The sequence below is a fragment of the Lissotriton helveticus genome, chromosome 3_1 (genome assembly GCF_964261635.1).
Source record: "Lissotriton helveticus chromosome 3_1, aLisHel1.1, whole genome shotgun sequence".
NCBI classification, from domain to species: domain Eukaryota; kingdom Metazoa; phylum Chordata; class Amphibia; order Caudata; family Salamandridae; genus Lissotriton; species Lissotriton helveticus.
Window position 1 is genome coordinate 589421381 of NC_136061.1, and position 25329 is coordinate 589446709.

The window sequence follows — 25329 nt, forward strand, 5'->3', positions numbered from 1 at the left end:
CTATTTTTCTTTTGAGCTAAAGAGAGCATTTGATTGCCAATATGTCATTGGAGAGAGGCAGTGAAGATAGGCAACTGAAGTGCCCATCAGGATGTTAGAAAAAGAGATTACCGTCCCACCAATTGGCCTGTCCTTCGATTTATCAGGATTACCAGATGTCAAGAAGCTGTGTTCTCATTTAAATTAATGTTCTTATCGCCCAGGCTTCTTTGACACATATTATGCTGTATTTGATGAGGAAATGTTAAGACTCAGGTACCCCAGAAATGTGTTTAAGCCCAACCACATTGCATAATAGAAAGTTAAAATCAAGAATGCTGAAGATGTTTGTTTTGGTGTAGTTGCCTTCGTGGCCCAGTTCCAATCTGACTTACCACTTATAATGGTGGTAATCAGACTTTTTCCCTTCAGTGGTTCCAGTACGATTTAGAGCTACCCATCAAAAGTTAGAGATTGGCTAATTTTTAATATTTTTATCACAGGGGAAGTTGGATTTGGATTTTGATTATTCGCCCTTTCTTGATCATTTCAAAGAAATGGGGTTGGGAAATTTCTGAGTAGAACTGGCTGAAGTGGTATATCCTAGTTTTTGAACCCTGTGGCCTGATTTAGAGTTTAGCAGATGTGTTACTCCATCACAAATATGACGGATATCTCATCCGCTTTATTCCACATTCATTATATCCAATGGCTCTTGTAATATGGCCCTTGGGATATCTGTCATGTTTGTGAAGGAGTAACACGTTGACCAATCTCTAAATCAGCCCCAAGTCTCTTACACTTTTGTTTTCTTGCCATGGTGAGGTGTACACTCAGCGTTATCAATGTCTACAGTTAATAGATGCTTCAAATCAGAGCAGGTGTTTACGTCATGGTTCAGTATATTGTGATGCCCAAGTGTCTCTCCCATAAAGCATCAGCATACACTTGGAGTGAGTGATCAAGCGAAGAGTGTTAACTTTTAGCCTGTTTGTTTAAACAATAGATTTGGTAAGAGAGTGATGTTTTGTCAACTGAAAGCCTGAGGGGACACTGATGAATTAGTAGTAACAACTCCTATAGCTCCATGTGCTGGAGTGGCTTGTGAGGAACAACACCCTTTAATCACATTCATGTTCTTCATAGGATTGTTGGATTTTTCCTGCGATAAACTCGGCTGTTAGGTGCCCTACTCAACATGTGCAGTTGGGAATTCCACCCAGAGGCAGGCGGTAATTGTTGTCTGGTCCATTTGGTTAAGTGAAATTATTTCACAACACTGAAAAAGGGAGCAGCACAAGATTTTAAAGAAGAAACATCTGTCTTTTCTAGCCTTTCCATCGTCTCTGTTGTCGTGGTCAAGCAATGTGCGAAATCACCCTCATGTGGAATGGGTAGTGTCTGAGTATGAATATCTTTAACGGGAGAGTAAAGCGGAAGTTTTTAAGCATGCCATGACAACTGTTGAGAGAGGCTTATTGAAATTTCCAAATACAGGATAGGTATTTATAGCAATATTAGCCATTTGAATTCAGAAAAATTTACTTTTTCTGATTTTAGTAGTTATTTAAAAAAAATCAGTTTATTTCCTAGAGAAACTCCTAGAGCACTCTCTAATTTGTTTTCCCTTACCAATGTTCCCCTTGCAGTAACATCTTGTCAGCAGAATTTGGGAATACAGATTCAGCCTTTTGTGACCACTCTAGATGGTTCAATATCTGTTGATTCTGATATCTTTCTTGATTGAGTGTGTTGGTAACAGCTAGACTGCATTCAGAGGAGGAAGGCTAGGTTTCTGGCCACCTCATTGTTACTGTATGAAATTTGGATTTTCTTCCTAGTCGTCTGATCATGGGTATTGACCAACACAGAATGAAATAAAGAAATATTATTTACTGCCTTCTTGAAATATTCAACTTAAGTACTGAGTATATCAGAAAGAGTGGCTAGTTTATCAATTACCAAAGGGCAGTTACAGGAAGGATGGCGCATGATAAGATAGTTGAGCATACCAAAGGAGTAAACTTATGTTCTGGAGAAACCATGCAAGAAGCTGATGTTTATTGCAGAGCCACCTATATGTCCAGTTTATCCGATCGCTCAGACAAAATCTGAATGACTGCAGCAAGAGAGTTGTTTAGTACAACTAGCAGGTCATGATATACAGATTATTGTTTAATGATGTGGGTACCGAAAACATTGAGTAGGAGTCCTGGTGCAAGCAGGAAGGTGGCTCGCCAGTGACATTTCTGCAAGTGGGTTGTTCATCTAATGCATTGTTGCCAGACAGGCCACGTCAGCAACAGACTAATGAGCTAATAAGCGTAGGTCATAAGATATACAGTCTGTCACCGTCATATCTTATGTGGTAACATTTGGAGTATTTAAAACAATGGAATTTAGCTCAGCATGTACACTGGCAGTGGACATAATTTAAAAGCCAGAGACTCTGTTTAGTACAAAGATTGCTTAGAAACTGCTCCTAAAGTGGGCATGCATTCCAAAGATGGATTCTCTGGGGGCAGTTAAAGTTTTGGTCTTTACAGAGGAATGTATTTATTCTAGATTGTTGTGACCCTGCCATAATGGCAACGAGGCTTTCAGGAATGTAATGATGAATTGGTAGAGCAGAGTAGCTTGACAAACTTCAGTGGAGCAAGCATTTAATAATCGAAAGCATCTCTCCTTGAATATTGGACTGTTGGATTTTGCATGAGGGAGTATCTTGTTTGCATCACTCTTATTTTTAGGTGAAAAGGAGATTTATATTGTTATCTCCTTCAATTAAAGACCCAAGGAACATGAACAAAATTATTTAACCTGCCACCCTGTCTACTGCCTGTACAGGTTTTCTGATAGATACTTCTAACTGCAGATTCATCAGCTGTAGAACTATCCCCAGGCATCGGACTGGATATGGGAAACTTCGAAGCCGTGGTGCCCCCAGTGAAGGGTGTCTGAGTCGGCGCCGGAGGTAACATCAGGCGACTTCCCCAAGTTCATAAAGCACCTGCCCCAACTCATCGAAATCAGTTTTATTTTTTCTGTGCCTTTGAGGCAGAACCAAAGCTTCAATCTCTGAGGTGTTTTTTTCACATAAATTTAAAACCAAAACAGTGCCAATGTCTCCTCCAAGGAAATCAAGTTTTAAGTCCTGTAGGTATTGTCAGGACCGATGTCCATCATGGACCTCCCATTCAAACTGTTTGTGGTGCTTGGGCTCTGACCACAACACCAAATCTTGTACTTTCGGCCTCCCTATGAACCCCAAGGCAGTCAAGGAGCAGGAGGCCAAGCTTTATGGGCCAAGGATGATCATTGGTGCCGGAAATACTCTTGACCACGCTTCTGTTCTCCTTCTTCTTTATCCATGAAGCACAGGAGGCATCATATAAATTCAAAGAAGCACTCCGAAGGTAAGTCACCTAGATGATTTTCGACTCCCACAAAACATTCATCCTTGGAGCCGATGTTAATGAATATACCCGGCTGAGGACCCTCCATGCAGCGCTGCTTCTCCACTGGGACTGGCTCCGAACAGACCTCCACTGTGTCCAGAACCTTTGTTGCTGGCTTCCATGCCTGAGCCTTCAATATCGCAGGTCCCTGACTTTCCGATGCCGGGCTCTGATCCAGCTGTGTCCTCAATGCTCTGAACAACATATTTGCAATGCGTCAGCGCTGTACAGAGCCCTTTGGGTTTGACAGCTCCAGTACAACTCTTGCTGTTCATGCCATTTCAACCGATGCTGTTTGGTACTGCACCTTCTGATCTGGCAGCTCTTCCCTGCTTTGACCCAGCCCTCGGATTCTCTGAACCGCATCTACCTTTATAGTCAGCGTCGCCGCCACCACCTCCACCACTACCCCTACCACCGATGCCACAGCCCGACATCGAACTCCTGCTTCACTCCCCCATGAGAAGCACAGAGACTGCTGGAAGAGGAGGCTTACCAAGCACGGCTCCATGGATTCTTTGATACAGACTCAGACCCTGTGGAAGGTCACCTCTTTGTAGACCAAAAGCAGGATCTGCTACAAGATTTTCACGGCCTATCATCAGCTAGTGGCCTGGATACTTGGACATGGAGTTCCCTGCTGGACACCCACACCTGAGGTGATGTCCCTTCATAAAATCATGTTGAAAGCTGCAGAAGCCTTGAATTTGCAATTTCCATCAGCAGAAACAAAAACCAATGTCCTCACAGAAGTCTTGTTGCCCTCCTCAGCCTTGTCGGAGGCCTTGTTGCCTTTCATTGAGGCTTTGATGACCACTGTCCTGGTGGCTTGGGAGAAGCCTCATCTACTCTGGTAGTCAACTGGCTTGTAGCGCAATGCTATCATTCAGCACCAGTTGACCCACCATTCCATTCCACGCATCCCTCCCCAGAGAGCCTAGTTTTAGATGTATCCTGCTTCAGTACTCAGGTGGATGAGGCCTTGTCCATGGTGACATTGGACATAGAGTCTAAAAAACTAGAGGCTTGGGGCAAGAAAGCATTTTCCGCGGGAAGCATGGCGTGGAAATCATTAAACGCCAACTGTATTCTTGCCCGGTATGCCCATGCATTGTGGAACATGGCCGAGATGATGCTACTGACACTCCTCCAGACATGATAGGCCATTTTCAAGAGGTCAACACCAATGGACAAAATGCTTCCCGCAACATTATTAAGTCGGGCGTTGACATGACTAACTCTTCCGCCCAGGCCATGGCGACCTCTGTTTCATCTTATGTCCAGTCCAACCTAATGGATCTTCCATTTGACGGGGTGCACCTCTTCAGTAAAAAGACAGATTTGGTGCTGGAGAGATGCAAGATTTTGAGGACCACAGCATGTTCACTGGGGCTTGAGGTTCCTCCATTCGATCCCTTTGTGGCTTTCGTGGCTTTAGGAGAGGTTCCACCTTCCAATATGGGCAATACCAGCTGCTCCAGCAGCAACTTAACCCCATTGTTCCCCAATATAGGGGACGTTCCAGTGAGAAAGGCAGTGGATCCACCTTGCACCTCATCTTCCTTCCCTGTGCCTGAAGGAAAGCCGGCCCAGTTAGTCGCTCCAACCCCACTCAGAGCCTGTGAGAGGGCGGTTGTGTCCCATTTTCTTCCGGCATCGAAGGCTGTTTCCTCAGACCAGTGGGCGCCTCAAATTATAGAAAAGGGTTACACCTTTCCCTTACTTCAGGTTCTGCCCTCTATCCCTCCCGCCCCCCCATACTCTTCAACAACGGCAGATCATTTGTGAAGGGAGTGGTGGAGTTAGTGTCAGTTAGGGATATAGGCAAAGGTTGTAATGCATATTGCCTCCTGGTGCCCAAGAAGGACGGCGGCCCATTCTGGATCTCAAGACCCTGAATGTCTTCCTCAGAAAGGAAAAGTTAAAATGCGACCCTAGCTCAAGTTCTACTGGTGTTAGAGTTTGGAGACTGGACGGTTTCACTGGTCTTGCAGGATGCGTGCCTTCACATCACTGTCCTGTGGTTTGTGGTGGGTTCCACACACTGCAAACACAACAAGATAATGGATGGGGGGCTGAAACATTTCAACAACTCACCCCAGTCAAGAGATCTAGATTGAATCCATCGTTGTTTTGCCACTCCAGTTTGGACCCAGCTACACACTACCAGTTTATTGTACTTCCCTTTGGGTTGACACCAGCACCTCAAGTCTTCACCAAGTTGATGGCAGTCCATCTCAGACAGTTGGGTGTGCCGATCTTTCCATACCTGGATTGCTCCTCAAAGCCAGCTCACCAGAGATGGTGTTGCACCACCTGCAGTCAACTACGTTCTCATTGTTCCACCTGGGCTTTTTGAACAAGCCCAAATCTCACCTGTGGCCTTCCCAACAACTCCAGTTCATACATTTGGTACTGGACACCACCCTTCCCATGTCTTCCCTCCTCTATAGAGTATCTCAAACATCCAGGAAATAATTCCATCTTTCCAGTCAGATATGAGCTTTCCAGTCCTAAGAGTCTTGTGATTCCTAGGCCTGCTAGCTTCCTGCATTCTCCTGGTCATGCACACCTGTTGGCACATGAGGGTCCTGCAGTGGTGCCTCCACAGACAGTGGCTACAGTACGGGGCAGACCTGCTGGATTTCATTGTGATCTCCCCAGAGCTGCAGCAGATTTGACTTGGTGGAGGAACAAGGTGAACCTGACATCTGGGATGGCCTTTACTCCTCCTTCGCCTTGACTATGGTAGTGACGGATGCTTCCACCCTTGGGTGAAAAGCTCATCTGGAGATCAAAGGCCTCTGGTCTCAGGAAGAGTAGGTTCTTCATATCAGCCTTAAAGTATTTCGAGTAATTCGGCTAGCACTGAAGGCCTACCTTCGCTCCATTGTAGGTCGGTCTGTCCAGATCTTGACAGACAACACAAATGTGATGTGGTATGTGAAAAAGCAAGAAGTAGAGCCTCCCTTCCTTTGTCTGGAGGCTCTGAGACTGGTCTTGGACTGGTCTTGGGCACACTGTCAAGGGATCTGGTTAACTGTCAATCACCTAGCGGGGTCTCTGAACTTCAGAATCCACAGTCTAAACCGGCATTATCTTGCTGATCATGAGTGGTGACTTCTACAAGACGTATCCCAGGACATCTTTGACCTGTGGGGTACTCCTCAGGTGGACTTATTCGTCTCTTTTGAAAAGGCTCAATGCCAACAATTCTCCATCCTCCAGTATCCAAGGGTAGCCTTGGGGGACGTGAGGTGGAACTTTCAGCTGCATTACAAGTTAACCCCAATACCCTTGATTCCTCTGGTTCTGAGGAAGATTTGCCAAGACTGAGCCCAAGGCATTCTTATAGCCTCGGATTGGCTGAAAAGGGTGTGGTACGTAGACCTCCTGCTCTTCTCCACATGTCTTTCGCTATGCCTGCCATTCAGGTCGGACCTTCTCTCCCAGTCAGGGAACTGGTTCTACGTCCAGTCTCCGAGGCCTCCGCCTACATGCATGGAGATTGAGCAGGGATATTTGAGCTCCTTTCATCTGCCACTGGACGTTATATTGTCTGTCTATCACCCCTCCACTAAGTCTGAATACTCCGGCAGATGGGGCAGCTATGTTGTTTGGTGTGCAAACAGTGGTGTGGATCCCTTGCAGGCCATTGGATAAGAAGCATTCCCCTGAGGGTTTGCATGCTCATTCCACCAGAGCTAAAACTTCAACCACTGCATTAGCTCGCGGAGTTCTGGTCCTGGACATATACCAGACAGCAATGTGTGCTTCCCTGCAGGACTCCCTCGTGTGAAATTGGTCTCAAGACCCACCTCCGGGGAGGTATTGCTTGTGTATGTATTCTTAGGTAAGGAATCTGTGGTTAGAAGTCGCTATCAGATTAACAAGTTACTTACTTTTGGTAGCCCCTTATCTGGTAGAGACTCTATCTAGCCGCAGATTTTTTACTGACCCACCCATCCTCCCTACACTGTAAACAAATTTCTAGGGACAGCGTTTTCCACTTTCAGGGCCTTAGTTTTCCACACCAGTTTTCAATGAATTTCGTGGCTCCGCACTTCTGGTTTGGAAAGTTACAAAAAGTCACTGACGTTAGCATGCCCGTGTGGCGCCTATATACACACCATGATCATCATTTCAAGCGTGGACGACACCAATGACGCCAAGCAGAGCTTAACAATGCCACCTAAAGGCGCGCAGGGGTCTGCTTATGAAAAAGTTCCAGATCCAGTCAGACGGCTGGGTTTATTCTTTGGTAAGGAATCGGCAGCTATATAGAGTCTCCACCAGATAGGGCATTACCGAAGGTAAGTAAGTTGTTCACTAATTCCTCAGGAACTAGCTTTCGTAGATCCACTTTGTTTTATGAATTCCAACACGATTTAATGAACCACATGAATCTGTAAAAGATCCCAAAATAGAAAAAAAGAACTTGAATCATCTGCGTTTTCAGCCACAAAAATATTGATAAGACTGTGGATGAACCTTTGTAGGTTTAGTGTTACACTTTGAAGATAAGTGTAACTTCATCTGAATCTATACACTGGTTCTCCAGACTAGGATTGCTTTACAAAGTCATCCCCACTGATTCTCCAGATCTCGGAATGGCATATCCTTGGCATTTATGTTGATTCAGTTAGCCTGAAGGTGTGCACTGATGCTGTTAGATCACAAAAATTAAAAATGTTGAGAAAGTGTTTTGGATTGCCTCTTAATATTCTGCAAAATGATTGCTTGACCCATAATGTACTCAATTCATATGTCTTTACTCGTGTAGTCAAAACACATAAAGGGGGTTTATCTCTGCTTTTTTGGCTTTAAAAGCCAAGAAAGCGGAGATAAAATTATCTCCCTATTACCTAGCTGTCGCTAACACCAGTTAGCGACAGCTAGTAGGAGATAGCGACCATCTTGGGCCCCACTTTGCATGTCAGTGATGTTTATCACTAATGACATGCAAAGTGGGCGTGCCAAGATGTTAGCGACTGGAAACAGTCGCTAACATCGCTATCTCCTATTACCAACTTTTGGAGATATTCGCGCTTAAAGCTAACACCTACCCTGAGCAGTTCTTAGCCATGTTATCCAATGGGAGGTGGATAACATGGCTAAGAGCATTAGCTCGGTAATGCATGAATATCGCTGACTTTTCAGCGATATTCATGCATTGCGGCCGTTTTTTATCGCATTTGCGATAAACCTTGGTAATACCAAGGTTTATCTGCGATGAAAATCGCTGCAGCTCAGCGGTTAAATTTTGTCTCTAACCAAGCAATAGCGATAATTATCGCTATTGCTTGGTAATATGCCCCACAATTCTTTAAACTATGTTGGTCCTAATAACTCACTGATCTATTCTATTTACTTCTTACTCCTAGATGATTCTGTGAGCATGCCCAGTGTGGTAAGTGAGCAGGAAGAGTACTTAATGAGTTCCATTGGAAGACGACGTTTCTCCGGACATATCCCCAGCATCCCAGCCCGTCAGCCCGAGAGTGGCTTGCTACCCAGCCAAAGGTAAAAAACACACAAGAGCGAGTATCCTGTGGGTGACCTGTGTAGCACACCACATGTAGAGAGATAGGACATGAAGTACAGCGATCACAGTAATTGAAATAACTGCCCATGAATGCAATCACAGGACGCAAGCTAAAAAAGTATTTCCATAGTCATTGCCACTGCAATACAATTTCCTTCATGGCCTATTCCATATGAAATCTAAACAATGGCTTTCTAAACATTTGGAAAATAGTTGGTATGCCTAATGTCAATTCTTAAGCCTATTTTCATGATTTTGTTTGTTCACAATGTTGAATCTACGTTCCCATCTTCAGAATTAGGTGAAAGGGATGTTGACAGTATAGATAAGAGTAGGCACTTGGTGATTGGCTAGACCTGCTGGTAGATGGGATGTTTCAAAATATCTCGGTACAAAAATTTCTGATGGGATACTTCTTTTTTTTATTTTTTTTATTTCAAAGTACTTTATTGATTTTCAAGAACAACAATACTTCTAACCGCAGATTCGCCACTTTAGAATAATCCCCAGGCTTAATCTGGAGATTTTTTGAAGCAGTGCTCCCGCACGCCACTGGGGGGTATCTTGCAGCTCTGTTTTTGCTCCATATCACATATAAATTTCATCCTCGCGTGCTGACATCAGTTCCTTTCCTTCGGGACCTTCTGACACAAATCCAGAGACTGCCCCAGAATTTTCCGGTTTCCCAGTGACTTCCAAACATTCCTCAGTGTGTTAAGGAACATTGCCGTTACCGGATTGAAGCTGTTCAGCAACTACAGGAATCAGATTTTTTGTAATTGACCTGCACAATCTATTTCTCTGGTGCCTGGACTGAGGACACAACAGCTTGGTATACGACTATAAGATTTGTGATAAGTGTGCCCTCATGCACCCGAAGGCAATTCTAGACTGGGAGGTGTATCTGTATGTTGCTGAACACAAGACAAAAGTGCAATCTTCATGTACATACTGCTCCTGCTTCACGACATGGGCCTGGACTCTTTCTAAGCCTGTTCCCGCGACTGCTACAATTCCTATTCGAAATCATCTGGTAATTCAAAGTCTAAATCCAAAGGTGAGTACAAAAGATATTAACCCCATACTGTCATTTCAACTCCAAGAGAAGGCGCATGAGCGTCTAGGCAAATTGCACTCCTTCTAGGTCACCGGTCATAGAGCCTGTCTCAATGTACCTTGAGTTCCCCAGGCGATTGCTGACCCCACAACAGAAGGAGGCTTTCAAAGAGGGCATGCTGCAAATATTCAATGTGATTCCAGCTCCATCTAGCACACATTTGGGCAGCACTGAACTGCAAGAGCCTCCAGTCGGGTTATCGCTGGTGGATACCTCCCCGGCAGGGTTTGACCTTTTAGAAACAATTATGGGGCCATACTTTACTCTGGTAAAGATTTTCACTCTGGCCCCACGATCCACACTGGTTCCGCCACCATGACACTGGTGCCGAACGCATAAACACCAAAGAATGGTCCAGTGTCCCTACCCATGTCAGACCAAGAACCGATGTGGGCTTGAGCTCGACCAATGTTGTGCTATGAAATTACGAAAGTGCTACCAGTTGTCATGTTGCCTTAGTCTAACCTGGTACCTCTACTGCGTCATTGCTATCAGCAGAGGCTCCAATATATTTTGGGTTCTGCATGTGACTCATTACCCGGATGATTCTTTATACCCTGAGATACAGAATGCTAGTGGCTTGATAATGCAACAGGTAGGTGACCGAGACTTTCCCACCAAATACCCCACTCCTGAGAGCATTACTGTGTTTCCAACTACTCCTCTGGATAGAGAATACAACAGGACTGACGCCTTTGGCAAACGGTTGTTTTGTGTCTGTAAATGCATTCTGTCTGTTTGGCTGATACACCTATCACCTTTGGGACATGAACAAGCAAGATATCAGCAGTTCCAGAAGTTGTTATGGCCTTTTGGACCCAGACAAAACATGATGGTGTACGAAAGTGGCTCTATATATACTGGACCAAAGTAGGGTACAGTGTGTATAGAGTCCCCAATGTCCAGAGGTATAACAGAGGTTAAAGCCAGATCTGACCTTACCCTCTAAAGTGGTAGCTTGGTCGAGCAGTAAGGCGGTATCAGAGGACAGTGTAAAGCATTTGTTGTACACACTCAGTCAGCAAAAGGTTTCACACACTCAAGAACTGAACTCTAGGCCAATTGTTTTTATATCAAAATATATAGTTGTTTTATTTTAGAACCAACAGGTATCAAAATATACTTCTCTCAATATGAGTGACTTTAGGTAATTACTTTGCAGAAAGGCAATAGACTTGGTAAGTACAATAGTTACTGGGGTTGCAATAGGCAACACAATTTTAAACACAATTTAACATTGAGCTCCATGGTTTTTTCTACATAAATGCAGTTGATTACTTTCAGGATTACTTTTCTAACCACAGGACTGGATCCTTGATTCAGTCCCGGGACCTAAGCTGTAAACAGTTAAGTAAAAGCGTTTTGGTTACAGTTGTAATTTTTAAAGAATATAAATGTATTTTCAAAGTTGACACCTAGAAACTTTTCAGTGAAAAACTAGCAATGTTATCCTATGGAAGGAAATTCAAGTCACAGGTAAAGTAGGTTCTCGTTACTTTTGTAATCCAGTACTGGACTCCTAGGTTCAGCACTGGGACCTCTACCTAAGACAGGTAAGTATTTACGTTTCAGTAGTTGGTACGATTTTTAAAGAATATTTGTAATTTGCAAAAATTGACAGTGGCTTCTCTCCTGATCCCAGGTGAGTATTTCGGAAATCGTTATTCGGCTGATTTTAGAGGAATATTTTAAAGTTTCAAAACTCCACACTTAGAAGAAATTTCAGTGAAAACCAGTCAATGTTAGCCTATGGAAGGAAAGTGAGTTATCGGCTTTCAGGTGAATACTCGACTGGTGAGGTTAAGGTTCTGGGCATAGACTCAGGGGTGTCCCAGAGTCGGAAAGGTACAGTGTTTACACCCTCAGCAGCACAGGGGCAGCTGGGTGCAGAGAGAGTAGGCCCAATGCAATCCAATGAAGGGTAGGGGGCCTTTGGTTGGTGGCTGCAAGCAGGCAGGCCACGTGGCTGTGGGAGTTGAGCTCCTGGTCACTTCCTCAGGGCAAGTGGGGAAGTAGAGTAGGGTAGTAGTTGCACTTCCAGCGGCACTTGGGCGGCTGGGTACAGGGTGCTTTTGTGCCGTTGGTCGCTCAATGTTATCCAATGGGAAAGTTACAAAGTGAACATAGGCTGCAGTCTCGTGGACGGAGATTCTTCAGGTGCGACCACCACTTCGAGAGGTAAGTTGGGTTCTTGGAGAAGAGGTAAGTACCCCAAAGGAGGGCACAGGGGGCCGTGGGGCACTGGGTGCCATGGGGCACTGGGTGCAGGGCTGTTTTTGGGTGTCGGGAAATCTTACCCTCTGCTGGTCGCAGTTGAGGGGGTCCCTGGCTCTGAGCCTGCAGGCGTTGTCCGGGTCGTCAAGGAGGGCCTTTGGGCACTGGACTTTGGGTCCCAGTCGCCGGGGGGGACGTCCTCGAAGTCTTGGATCACTCGGGCACGGGCCAGGCTCGGCCTGTGCAGAGTGGACTGGATTTGCGGTTCCTGGCTGGCACCAGGGGTATTTCTGTTGGAGCAGAGCCTCTGCTCGTGGGAGTCCCAGTCTTTGAGAAGGTCAAGGCAGGCAGGTACTCCGGGTTTTCCAAGGTTGCTGTTTGCAGGAGTCGCCGGGATTTAGCAGGGGCAGGTTCCAGGATCGACAGGCCTGTAGGGCTGGGTCAAAGTCAGTTGGTGTTGTCCGGTTGTTAGCAGGTGCACGGCGGCTCTTCTTCTTCTTGATCTTCTTTCTTGTTTTCTTATCGGGATCTGAGAAAGGCAGGTTCAGGGTGCCCCTAAATACAAAATGTAGGGGGTGTTACAGGTAGGGCAAGGGCAGAGACCAATTGGTCCCTGTCCTGGGGTGGGTACACCCCCTAGCCTGCTTCTCTCCTGTAGGAGGGGGGGCAGGAGCCTAGCTGTGATTGGGCAGGGCTCCCCTTCTTCAAGATGGCCAGACCCGGGGTTGTGCTCTGCCTCGCCTCTCCCACCTGAGGGGTGGAGTTGGCACAGGTTGCCCCCCCCTTCCTGACGTAGGGTTTCCCGCCAGTCTTCCCGCTAGAGTGGGGGTCATAACCAGTGGGGGCCAGTTGCTGGGTACAGCAAATGGTCTGGAGAAGATCACAAGGGCAGAATGCCTTTGAAGCTCCCCCTGCCCATCCCGGGGGAGGAGGGTTGGCACCTCGTCCCAGGATGTACATTGTTGCAGGTCCAGGAGAGCGAGGGTTCTCCACCCAGGGGTCCAGCAACATGTCTGCTGTGTGGCAGCCTAGGCAGCCCCTCAGACAAGATGTGGATTGTAGGTTAGGTTTCAGGGGGCATCTCTAAGATGCCCTCTGTAGTGCACTTTACATTAAATCCCACACTGGCATCAGTGTGGGTTTAATGTGCTGAGAAGTTTGATATCAAACTTGCCAGCCTTCAGTGTAGCCATTATGGTGCTGTGGAGTTCGTAATGACAACCTCCCAGCACCATATACTCTTAATGGCATCACTGCACTTACAGTGCCCAGGAATGGCCCTTGGTACTGAAGGCGATATAAAACAATGGGGTAGCCCAGTAAGGTGCAGAACCTGGGGCTTCATACTATAAGTGAGCAGTGGTTCTGCCACTCTTGGAAATCAAAAATATCTTTATACAATTATGTCTCTCCAACTGGATGAGAACAATCAACAAATGAAAGAGCAAATTACACCTTATGTCCAAACCAAGAACCGCAACACTCTTCTGTTATTTTTCATGATATCTTTTTTTTCAGTATTTTGAAAAGGTTTAAACCTAAGTAGATACATATATTTACATACACACAGAACGATTTTTCTGTACTAACATTTTAAGACTCATGAACTTCAGTGAACACAAACATTTAAATATTTACATATCACAACACATTACACAAAATACATGGACATGTACTACAAAGAAAAATTATATCTAAACACAGTGCAAAGTTTTTGAAAAAAAAATATCAGCCCAGTGAGCAATTAATCAAATTATTTCTTTGTTGTCCTGGGCGATCATCAACACTTGGCAATAAAGCGACGACGTTTCGACCCCTTAAATATGTGCGATAGTATAACTGTCTTGTTGGGGTCTTCCTCTGGACTAACTAGATGGTCTGTGAGTAGCCTGTGAGGGAAACAAATTAAGGATGGGTACTTAAAATACTGAAAAAAATATATATCATGAAAAATAATACAATAACTTGGTACTGTAGGGGCACAGGGGTCATGCACCTGTGCCCACAGCACTGGCATAGGGCACCCAGCTAGAGGGGTGACAGAGGTATGCCAGGGCAGTGGGTTTTGTGGGCATGGCACACAGGTATGTTTGCCATGTCGACTCTTTGTTTAGTTCTGTACTTATACACTCAGTCTTCAAAGTCAGTGTGTGGGTGTCAGGGTACAGGGCCCTTAAGGGTGGCACAATAAGTGCTGCAGCCCTTAGGGGTCTCCTCTGGTCACCATACCCTGGGTACCTAGGGTACCATTTACTTGGGGCTGACAGGTGGCCAGAGATGCCAATTGGGTTTGAGTTTCAACACAGTTTTAAAGGAAGGAACACAGGCCCTGGGCACCTGGTTGGCAGGAGCCCAGGGCACACTCAGTCAAAGCACATCAGCTGTTCAGCAAAAAGTGGGGGCATACCAATGCAAGAAAGATGGCACTTTCTCACACAACCCTCCCCCCCAAAGGAAAGGTGATGAGACTAACCTTGCCCTAGGGAGTCTTCATTGTCTAAGTGGAAGAACCTGGAAAGTCCATCTATATTGGCATAGGCAGTCCCTGGTCGGTGTTCCACTTCAAAGTCCATTCCCTGTAGGAAGATGGACCATCTTAGTCGTTTTGGATTTTCCCCTTTCATCTGCATTAGCCATCTGAGAGGTCTGTGGTCAGTTTGAACCAGGAAGTGAGTTCCAAACAAGTAGGGCCTCAACTTCTTCAGGGACCAAACCACAGCAAATGCCTCCCTGTCAATGGCACTCCAACGCTGCTCTCTGGGGAGTAGCCTCCTGCTTATAAAAGCAACAGGTTGGTATTGGCCTTCTTCATTGATCTGGGATAGAACCGCTCCTATCCTAGCTCAGAGGCATCAGTCTGCAGTATTAACTGCTTGGAGTAAATTGGTGCTGAGCACATTGCTTCTTTCAGGGTGTCAAAAGCCTTTTGGCAGCTAACAGTCTAGTTCACTTTCTTGGACATTTTCTTGGAGGTGAGTTCTGTGAGGGGAGTCACAATGGACCCATATCCCTACAAAAACCTCCTGTAGTACCCAGTCAAGCCAAGGAATGCCCTGACTTGGGTCTGGGTTGTTGGAGCTGCCCATTCCATGATCCTCTGGATCTTGGGCTGTAAGGGTTGTACCTGTCCTCCACCCACAAGGTGGCCCAAGTACACCACAATGCCCTGCCCTATCTGGCATTTGGATGCCTTGATAGTCAGTCCTGCTGAGTGCAGGGCTTGTAAAACCTTTCCATGGTGGATCAGGTGATCCTGCCAGGTGGAGCTAAAGACAGCAATATCATCAAGATCTGCACTAAAGGACTCCAACTCAGTCAGGACATGATTCACCAACCTCTGGAAGGTGGTAGGGGCATTCTTTAACCCAAAAGGCATTACAGTAAACTGATAGTGCCCATCAGTTGTGGAGAATGCAGTTTTCTCTTTTGCACCTGGGGCCATGCCAATCTGCCAGTAAACTGCAGTTAAGTGAAAGGTACTGAGAAATGTGGCTGCCCCCAATTTGTCTATCAACTCATCTGCTCTTGGAATGGGGTGAGCATCTGTCTTGGTGACAGAGTTGAGCCCTCTATAGTCCACACAGAACCTCATCTCTCTCTTATCACCCTGTGGATGAGGCTTGGGCACCAGAACCACTGGGCTAGCCCAGGAGCTCTCAGAGGGTTCAATAACCCCTAACTCCAGCATCTTGCTGACTTCGGCTTTGATGCTTTCCATGACTTGATCTGATTGTCGATAGATTTTGTTCTTGACAGGGTTACTGTCACCAGTGTCCATATCATGGGTACACCAGGTGGTCAGACCAGGGGTCAGGGAAAAGAGATTAGCATACTGTTGCAAGACTTGCTTGCAGTCAGTCTGCTGTTGGGCAGAGAGGGTGTCTGAAAAGACTACTCCATTTGAGCTGCAAGAGAGGAGATCAGGGAGAGGTTCACTCTCTGCTTCCTGTTCCTCATCAGTCACCATCAGCATGGTGATGTCAGCCCTGTCATTGTAGAGTTTAAGGCGGTTTACAAGGATAACCCTTTTGGGTGTCCTGCTTTTGCACAGGTCCCCTAGGTAAGTAACATCACTCTTTTTCTCCAGGACAGGGTAAGGTCGACTCCATCTGTCTTGGTGAGCCGTTGGTGCCACTGGCTCCAAAACCCACACCCGTTGCCCAGGTTGAAATTCAACCAGTGCAGCTTTTTGGTCATACCAGTGCTTCTGAAGCTCCTGGCTGGCATCAAGATTCTTGGATGCCTTTTCCATATACTCAGCCATTCTGGATCTTAGGCCAAGCACATAGTCCACAATGTCTTGCTTGGGTTCTTGGAGAGGCCTCTCCCAACCCTCTTTCACAAGACAAAGTGGTCCCCTTACAGGATGACCAAACAGAAGTTCAAAGGGGGGAAATCCTACTTCTTTCTGTGGCACTTCCCTATAAGCGAAAAACAGGCATGGCAACAGGACATCCCACCTCCTTTTGAGTTTTTCAGGGAGTCCCATGATCATACCTTTCAAGGTCTTGTTGAATCTTTCAACAAGGCCATTGGTCTGCGGATGGTATGGGGTAGTAAACTTGTACTGCACACCACACTCCTTCCACATGTGCTTCAGGTAGCAGACATGAAGTTGGAAACTCTGTCTGAAACCACCTCCTTAGGAAACCTTACCCTGGTGAAGACACCCAGGAGGGGCTTGGCTACTGCAGGAACTATAGTAGCCCTAAGGGGAATTGCTTCAGGGTACCTAGTAGAATGATCCACTACTACTAGAATGAACTTGTTCCCTGAAGCGGTGTGAGGTTCCAGTGGACCCACAATGTCCGCCCCTACCCTTTCAAAAGTGACCCCCACCACTGGTAGTGGTATCAGGGGGGCCTTTGGGTGGCCACCTGTTTTGCCACTCGTCTGACAGGCAACACAGGAGCTCACAAACTCCTTCACATTTTGGTGCATCTGGGGTCAGTAGAAGTGACTCACTAGCCTATCCCAAGTTTTGGTTTGCCCCAGATGACCAGCTAGGGGGATGTCATGAGCTAAAGTTAGGAGGAACTCCCTGTACTTCTGTGGCACTACCACTCTCCTGATGGTTCCAGGAGTGGGGTCTCCTGCCTCAGCATACAGTAATCCCTCTTCCCAATAAGCTCTGTGGGTTCCACTGACAACTCCCTGTGCTTCTGAAACAGCTTGCTGCCTCAGGCTTTCAAGAGTGGGGCAGTCTTGCTGAGCCTGGCACAGCTCTTCCCTAGTGGGTCCCCCTGGGTCCAAGAGTGAAACCTGGTAAGGCTCAAGCTCCATGGGCTCAGTTCCCTCAAGGGTTTCCAAGTACTCTCCCTGAGGAGAGGGGTCCTGGACGTTTTGCTGTGTAGAAGCTGGTTCCCCTGTCTTTTTGCTTTTTTCTTGGTTGGCTGGGCCATACTTTCAGGCTCCAAACCTACTTGTTCACCCTTCATTTTGCTCTGTGCTCTGGTTTGCACACACACCATTCTAGAGATACCCAGCATGGCTGCATGGGTTACATGCTCAACCTCAGCCCAGGCTGAGGTTTCCAGGTCATTTCCAAGCAGACAGTCAGCTGGCAACTTCAAAGAGACCACTGCCAGTTTCAGGCCAGTAACCTCCCCCAACCTATTGTCACCATAGCCATAGGATGATTAGTGGTAACACTGTCAGCATTGGTGACTGGGTAAGTTTTCCCAATCAAGTATTGCTCTGGGGAAACCAGTATATATCTCACCATGGTGACACTGGCACCTGTATCCCTCAGGGCTTCTATCCTAATCCCATTAATGGAGGGGTATTTCAAATACTTTTTTAAGTTGGGTGGCCACACAGCTTCATTGGCAAACTCCACTTCCCCCAAAGAGACTAGACTGGCTTGAGTGTATTCCCAGATTTGCTCTGGGCACTCCTCCGATCCCATTTGTAGACTTGCTGCCCCAGGAGTAGATGTACTGGGTGCCTCAGGGGCTTTGTTGTGGGGGCAGTTTTTTTCTACAGTTAAATGTCCCAACTTCTTACAGTTGTTACAATAGGCCTTGGTGGGATAAAAGGTCTTTCCCCTATAGGGCTGAGACACATAGGGAGTAGTTTGGGACCCCCCCACCTGTACAGGGCTTTGAAGCCCTTTGGAAGACTCAGAGTTTTTATCTTGGGGATTCTCACCACCTTTCCCTGGAGAGGTTTTGTAACCACCTTCTTTTGGTCAACCCCTGTGGTTGTCCTGGTCATCCTAGTCTTGACCCAATGGTCTGCCTTCTTTCCCAATTCTTGGGGAGAAATTAGACCTAGGTCTACCAAATGCTGATGCAACTTTTCATTTGTGCAATTACTCAAAATGTGTTCCTTCATAAACGAATTGTAAAGTCCAGAAAAATCATGCACATTGTGTCCAGTTAACCAACCATCGAGTGTCTTTACTGAGTAGTCTACACAATCTATCCAGGATTGGGTCTGGGTTTTGTGACCCCCCCTGAACCTAATTCTGTACTCCTCAGTAGTGAGCCCAAATCCCTCAATCAGAGTTTTCTTCATGAGGTCATAGGACTCTGCATCTGGCCCAGAGAGGGTCAGAAGCCTGTCTCTGCAGTTACCAGAGAACAGTACTCACAGGAGTGCCACCCAGAGAGGTTTCTTTAATTTTCTCATATCACAAGCCCTCCCAAAGGCTGTGAACCACTTTTTTTTTACAGTTTTATATAGCGCGAACTTGACCCGCAACCGAATCGGGTATCAGAGCGCTTTACATAGCACCAGTTACGTTACATGAGGACACACTTTCTCGGGGAGATTAAGTGATTTGCCCAGAATCACAGGATGTTCAGCGTTGTTACCGAGACTCGAACCCAGTTCGCCAGGTCCAAGGTCGAATGCCCTAGCCGTTAGGCCAACTCCTTTTATTGATATTATCACCTTTCTCAAATTTAAGGACAATCCCTTTGGGAATTTTAGTATCATAATATTGCTCTCTATCCTTGTTATTGGTATTGCTGCCACCAGAGGTGCTAAACCCATCACTTTCCTTTCTTTTTTTAGAGCCAGGAGTCTGGACTCTAGATCTAATCTCTTGGCCAACTTTGCTAAAAAGTTGTCATCTTCATTGAGGCTCTCCCCAATGTGTTCTCTGGGACCTAGCCCACCTGTATGGTTCCTAGGCTCCCAGACGCTGACTCTTGGAGTTAAGGCTATGGGGACCCTCACTCCCCTAGAGATGGGGGGAGGATTACCATCCTCCTCCTCCTCCTCCTCCTCCTACTCTTCTTTCTCTGACTGGGTGTCACCCTGTTCAGAGGGGTGGCCTTTTGAATACTCAGACAGGAGCTCCTGGAGCCCTTGTTTGGTTGGATGCAGGCCCATGATTATCTTTTTTAATTTTGCATAACGAACTCCATCCCCTGAAAGAACCTATCTGCTCTGGACCGAGGCACTGGATGATATCCTTGGACTTGTAGGACATGGATTGTTTTATATCTAGCCTGCTGACCACAGGTGTTGCCCGAGGTTCAAGGTGTACCACGGTGGGCCAGGAGCATTTTCATTTTATAGCACTCTCTTTCGGTTGCACTGCCGCTCTTTGGGTGTTCACAAAAGTGAGAGCCGTGGTCAATGCATATCTTCTGACTTCAGGAATTGCTGTATTCCTGTGCTTGGATGATTTGCTGATGAATGTTGGCTCGCTGTAGTCAATTGTGGACCACTACTGGATGATAGCAAATCTTTTGACATCGTTTGGTTTCACCATGAACAAGCTGATGTTCCACCTTATTTTCTTTCCAAGACCTACATTTATTGGGGCAATCCTGCATTTGGTGAAGTTCAGTTTTTCCTCTGCAGCAGCGTGTCCAGAGCATTTGTGCTAAAAAAAATTTTTAAAGAATTTTTATTAATTTTCCATAGATCTAGGATGGAAATCGCAAATGAGATCAAAAAACAAAAGGCGGTTCAGTTACATACTCCAGTTGTGTATCAAAAACACATGGTAAACCAGGTTATTGAAGTACCGCCTATGTTTCTGTAAGCTGTCCATGCTTACTGCTCGGACGAAACCCATGAATGAGTTCTTTGCAAAAGTAATTATCCAATCATTGAAAATTCAATCCCCAACTAAACCCCCCCCCACCCCTCCTCCCTCACCACCCTCCCCGGCGTGTCACATAATTGCTAGCTACGAAAGATCAGGAGAGCGAATGTCCCAATAGGGCGAATTATTGGAATGAGAAGAAGCTGAGTGAAAGCAGGCGTGCATGCCAAGTGCCACCACGAATCGTAAGGAGACAGAGCAAGGTGGGTGCAAAGCTGACTATGCTTTAAACTATGGCTGCCCCAGGCTCGTCTACAGTTGCATCTCCTGCATCGTCTTCAGGTGATTTGAGAGCTACAACAAACATTTCCCAGGCTCTCGCCCTCTCTATTGCCTTTTCACTCCCCGTGCGATTTGCAATTTATAATCTAATCACTCCCTCACACTCAGCCCATTTTAGGAAGTCGGCTTTCCACTTAGTGACACTAGGGCCCTTTTGCGCTTTCCACTGATTGGTGATGGTTCTCTTGGCTAGTAGGAAGCCCACATCTATAAATTCAGATCATTTGTGCTATGATCCAGATGTTTCAGGCTTCACATCAGTTTGCAGGTGCTAAGTACCATTTTCTGCCCTTGCAGGCCTTTCGGCTATCCTTTAAACAAAAGCTGGTACAGGTTCTCATGGACAACCCTACTTCCATGTTCAGCAAGCAGGCAATGGGAATTGTGGTCCTGTGCCAGCAGGTTTTGCTTCTCAGATGGTGGATGGAGCTCCAGGGCATCTTTTGGTTGCCAACGACCTGGCTTGGTCCCTAAATGGCAGAGTGGGCAAACTGAACCGGCATTGCCTGTGGGCCACGTGTGGCATTTAAATCCCAAGGTAGCGCAGGGCATCTTCTGCCTGTGGGGAAAATGGTTCTTGGGTAGATCTTTGCATGGTTGAACATGTGCAGTGTCAATAATTTTGGTCAATTTCCGCTAGAAGATGCTTTACAGTTGGAATCAATCAAAGGACTCTTCTCATTCCCCGAGTTCTGAAGATCAAGAACTACAAGGCCCAATTCATCCTGATGGACCCAGATTAGGCAAGGAGAGTGTATTACTCAGAAATCCTGAGCATTAACATCTACCGTCAACACTTCTCAGCAAGAGGACAGGGTCCCCTACCTGAATTTATGCAAATTGCAACTCAATTCCTAAGAATTGAGTGAGATCACTTGACTGCATTCAATTTGCTGCCTGATTTGGACGATGTCAACCTTGTTGCTAAGTGCCCCTCAAGTAAATCAATTTATGCCTGGTGTGGGGCCTGAACACAGTCCGCTTTCAGGCAAAGCTGATAGATATCCTTTTATTTGTTTTGTCTTAAGCCCAGTAAGCACTGTGAAAGGTTATTTGTCCGACCCTTTGGCCTTTCTGCATTTGCCAAACGTATTGCCCTTGTTCAAGTCACCTGTTGTGATGAGGTTTATTAAATATTTGACACTGTTCCCTCCCCAGCTTTTTGTGATGCCACGTTGGGACCTTAACTTGGTCTTGACATTTCTCATGTGTACACCTTTGCATAGCTGCTCACTGCATCTCCTGACTGTCAAACCTCATTGGTATTACGTCAGCTTGTTGTGTGAATGAACTACAGGCATTTTCAGTGCAACCACCCTTCACCACCTATTTCCCGGAGTGTTGAGTACTCAGGCAGCCTTCTCACCAAAAGTCATGACTTCCTTCCACAATGGCCAATCTGTCACTCTACACGCTCCTCATCACTATGGGAAAGGATACTGAAATAATAAATAAGGCCCTATCTAAAACATATAAGGCATTATTTCATCTCCCAACTAATGCCTCGCCTGCACAAATTAGACGAGTTTGGTTTAACCAACCAATACTATGCGAGAAAGGGACATTTTATTAAACCTGGAATCGGATAAAAAATGATCATGATAACCAGATATCACAGTTATTATGGAAAGAAATAAATAATAACGTAAAGTCAACTGCATGGAATTATCTTAAGGAAGCGATAGATGAGTTTGTGGTTATTACAATCTGGGAAAATACGATAAGCAATGCATCGTTCAAAAAAAAAATCAATAGAACTACAAACCAACTATCCCTCGTAAATGACAAAGATAGCCTGACAAAAAGAAAACATGCTTGGACAATAATAAATGGTTACAAAAAAAGGAAATACAACAATACTTGGAAACACCCTGGTCAGAAAAAAATAAACAAGTTCTTCTTAAAGCGAGATTTGGAAATTTGCCGGGACTTGGTCAACTTCCCCCGTGGAAAAACATTGAAAGTTGCACACTATGCAGACTCTGTAATAAGGGTGAGGAGAATATTGTCCACACTTTATGTATTTGTCCTGAACTCAAAAACGAAAGAAGATCCTTACTCAAATTACCGTTTAATGCACGTGGAATAAGGACATATAGGCATGCATTGACACGTTGTCTCCAATGGAATGAAGTAAGCTTGATCGCTACCTTTGTAAGGTTCCTACTAATAGCGGAAAGAAAACTAGGAGAGTAACTTTTAAAATGTAATTTTTTTAATGAAATCTAATGAATTTTATGGTGTAAGGGTTTTTATGAATTGGATTAATTACTCCAGCACATTTTATGAATTTGTAATATTGTAAGATTTTAAATAATCAAACAATAAAGATTACTTGCTCCTCATCACTTAGTGAAAGTGTTATAGTCCCGAGTTAGGCTCATGTAACAAAGCAGCTTATTTCTTACACTGCCCTCACAAATAACATTTCCAGCTGTGACCTTTTGCACATATTTGCATGCATGACAATGTTGGATTAGTTTCTCTGATCCTAAACTTGTTTTTACATCTAGCTTTTCACAACATTTTCACAATGCCCTGAACTCCCGGCAGCTTCAGCCTCCAAACCCCCTGAGTCTCCCCCTTCCAGATCATGGGTGTACGGTTGGTGGTAGGATCAGCCATCACCTCCACCACTGGCAGACTGAATGTCTGACAAAATATAGAAAGACAAAATAGCGAGGTACAAAAATATTGGAGCATTAATATCGATGTCAACAATATTGACATCCTATCTACAAGGCAAGTACAAAAATATCGAGAAAAAAAATATCTATGTCAAAAATATCGTTTAAAAAAAATATTGTTTTTTTAAATTATAAAAAATATGTAAAATAAATTAAATAATACATAAAAATATAACAAACATAGTTAAACATATTTTATAATAGTTAAAATTAATATGTGATATACATAATTTAATAGAAAAATAATTAAACATATACATATCATATATATTATATATACTTCCTTAATATTCAGTTTTAATAATTATTTTAATAAATTATAAATAATTAGAATATGAATTACAAATTCATCTTTACAAATAAAATATTAACATAAATAAAAATTAAATAATTATGCAAAACACATTTAAAACATTAAATTTACTTTTAATAATTTTAAAATTAATTATATACTACATTAGCTAAAACTATACTAAATATATTAAGTAACAGAGGGAATAAAATACTATCATAGCTCAAAAAAAACCAACAGTAAGTAAAATGTTGGATAGCGTAGAGGTAAAAATTACTATTCCCACTCCAAAGAGTGCAACAGTAGGGAAAGTGTTCGATAGCATAGGGGTAAAAATTACTATTCCAACTCCAGAGAGTGCAACAGTAGGAAAAGTGTTGGATAGCGTAGGGGTAAAAATTACTATTCCAACTCCAGAGAGTGCAACAGTAGGAAAAGTGTTGGATAGCGCAGGGGTAAAAATTACTATTCCAACTCCAGAGAGTGCAACAGTAGGGAAAGTGTTGGATAGCGTAGGGGTATAAATTAGTATTCCCACTCCAGAGAGTGCAACATTAGTGAATGTGTTGGATAGTGCAGGGGTAAAATTACTATTCCCACTCCAGAGAGTGCAACAGTAGGGAAAGTGTTGGATAGCGTAGGGGTAAAAATTACTATTCCCACTCCAGAGAGTGCAACAGTAGGGAAAGTGTTGCATAGCGTAGGGGTAATAATTACTATTGCCACTCCAGAAAGTGTTGGATAGCGTAGAAGTTAAAAATAACATACTTATAAATAAATTAGTATTTTAAAATATTTTTTGAAAAATTATTAAATAAAGGTAAACTATTTACAAATACCAATACATAATTATTAAAACTATAATTACCAATGAATAATTAAATATAAATAAATTAATAAATACCAATTAATAATAATTAAATACCAAGTAATAATGAATCACCAATAATATAATTAACAAAAACAATTAATTAAAATTAATTATTACTTAATTACATTTAAATTACTTCCCACCCTATTCCCCTATAAACGCTTAACCCACTATAGAACATAATTATCAATTAATCAATTAATTACCAATTAATTAAAATTAATTTATAATTCATAAAAATTAATAATTAATTTAGTATATTTAAATTACTTCACACCCTATTCCCCTATAAACCCACAACCCGCTACGGAACATAATTACCAATTAATCAATTAATTTACATTAATTACCAATTAATAAAAATTAATTACCAATTAATTAAAATTAATTTATAATTCCTAAAAAATAATTAATACTTTAGTATAAATAAATTACTTCCCACCCTATTCCCCTATAAACCCACAACCCGCTACTGTACTAAAATATAAAATTTTATAAAATTACATTAAAAAAAAGAAAAATATATATTAAATACATAATAATATACATAAAAATCATATAAAAATTGATATTAGTAACATCGATATTACTAACATCGATATTAGTAACATCGATATTACTAACAACGATATTAACAAAATCGATTTTACTTACCTTTGAAATTCTGTCCTATCGATATTAAAAATATTGATATTACTTACCTTCTATATTCTGTCCCCTCAATATTTAAACATCGACATCATTGTATGTCGATATTTAAAAATCGATATTTTGGCTGCCTACCGGCAGACCATTACAATGGACTGGTGGGTACTCCAG

General features: G+C 44.0%; 1 protein-coding gene across 1 annotated transcript in view; it reads left to right on the forward strand.

Moving 5' to 3' along the window:
* The window catches only part of UNC80 (unc-80 subunit of NALCN channel complex), a 2761828-nt gene that overhangs the window by 2403025 nt on the left and 333474 nt on the right, over positions 1 to 25329 (forward strand). Inside the window, exon 58 of the mRNA XM_078680564.1 lies at positions 8822 to 8960. Within this exon, the coding sequence (XP_078536690.1) occupies positions 8822 to 8960 (139 nt within the window). The remainder of the gene's footprint in view (positions 1 to 8821; positions 8961 to 25329) is intronic.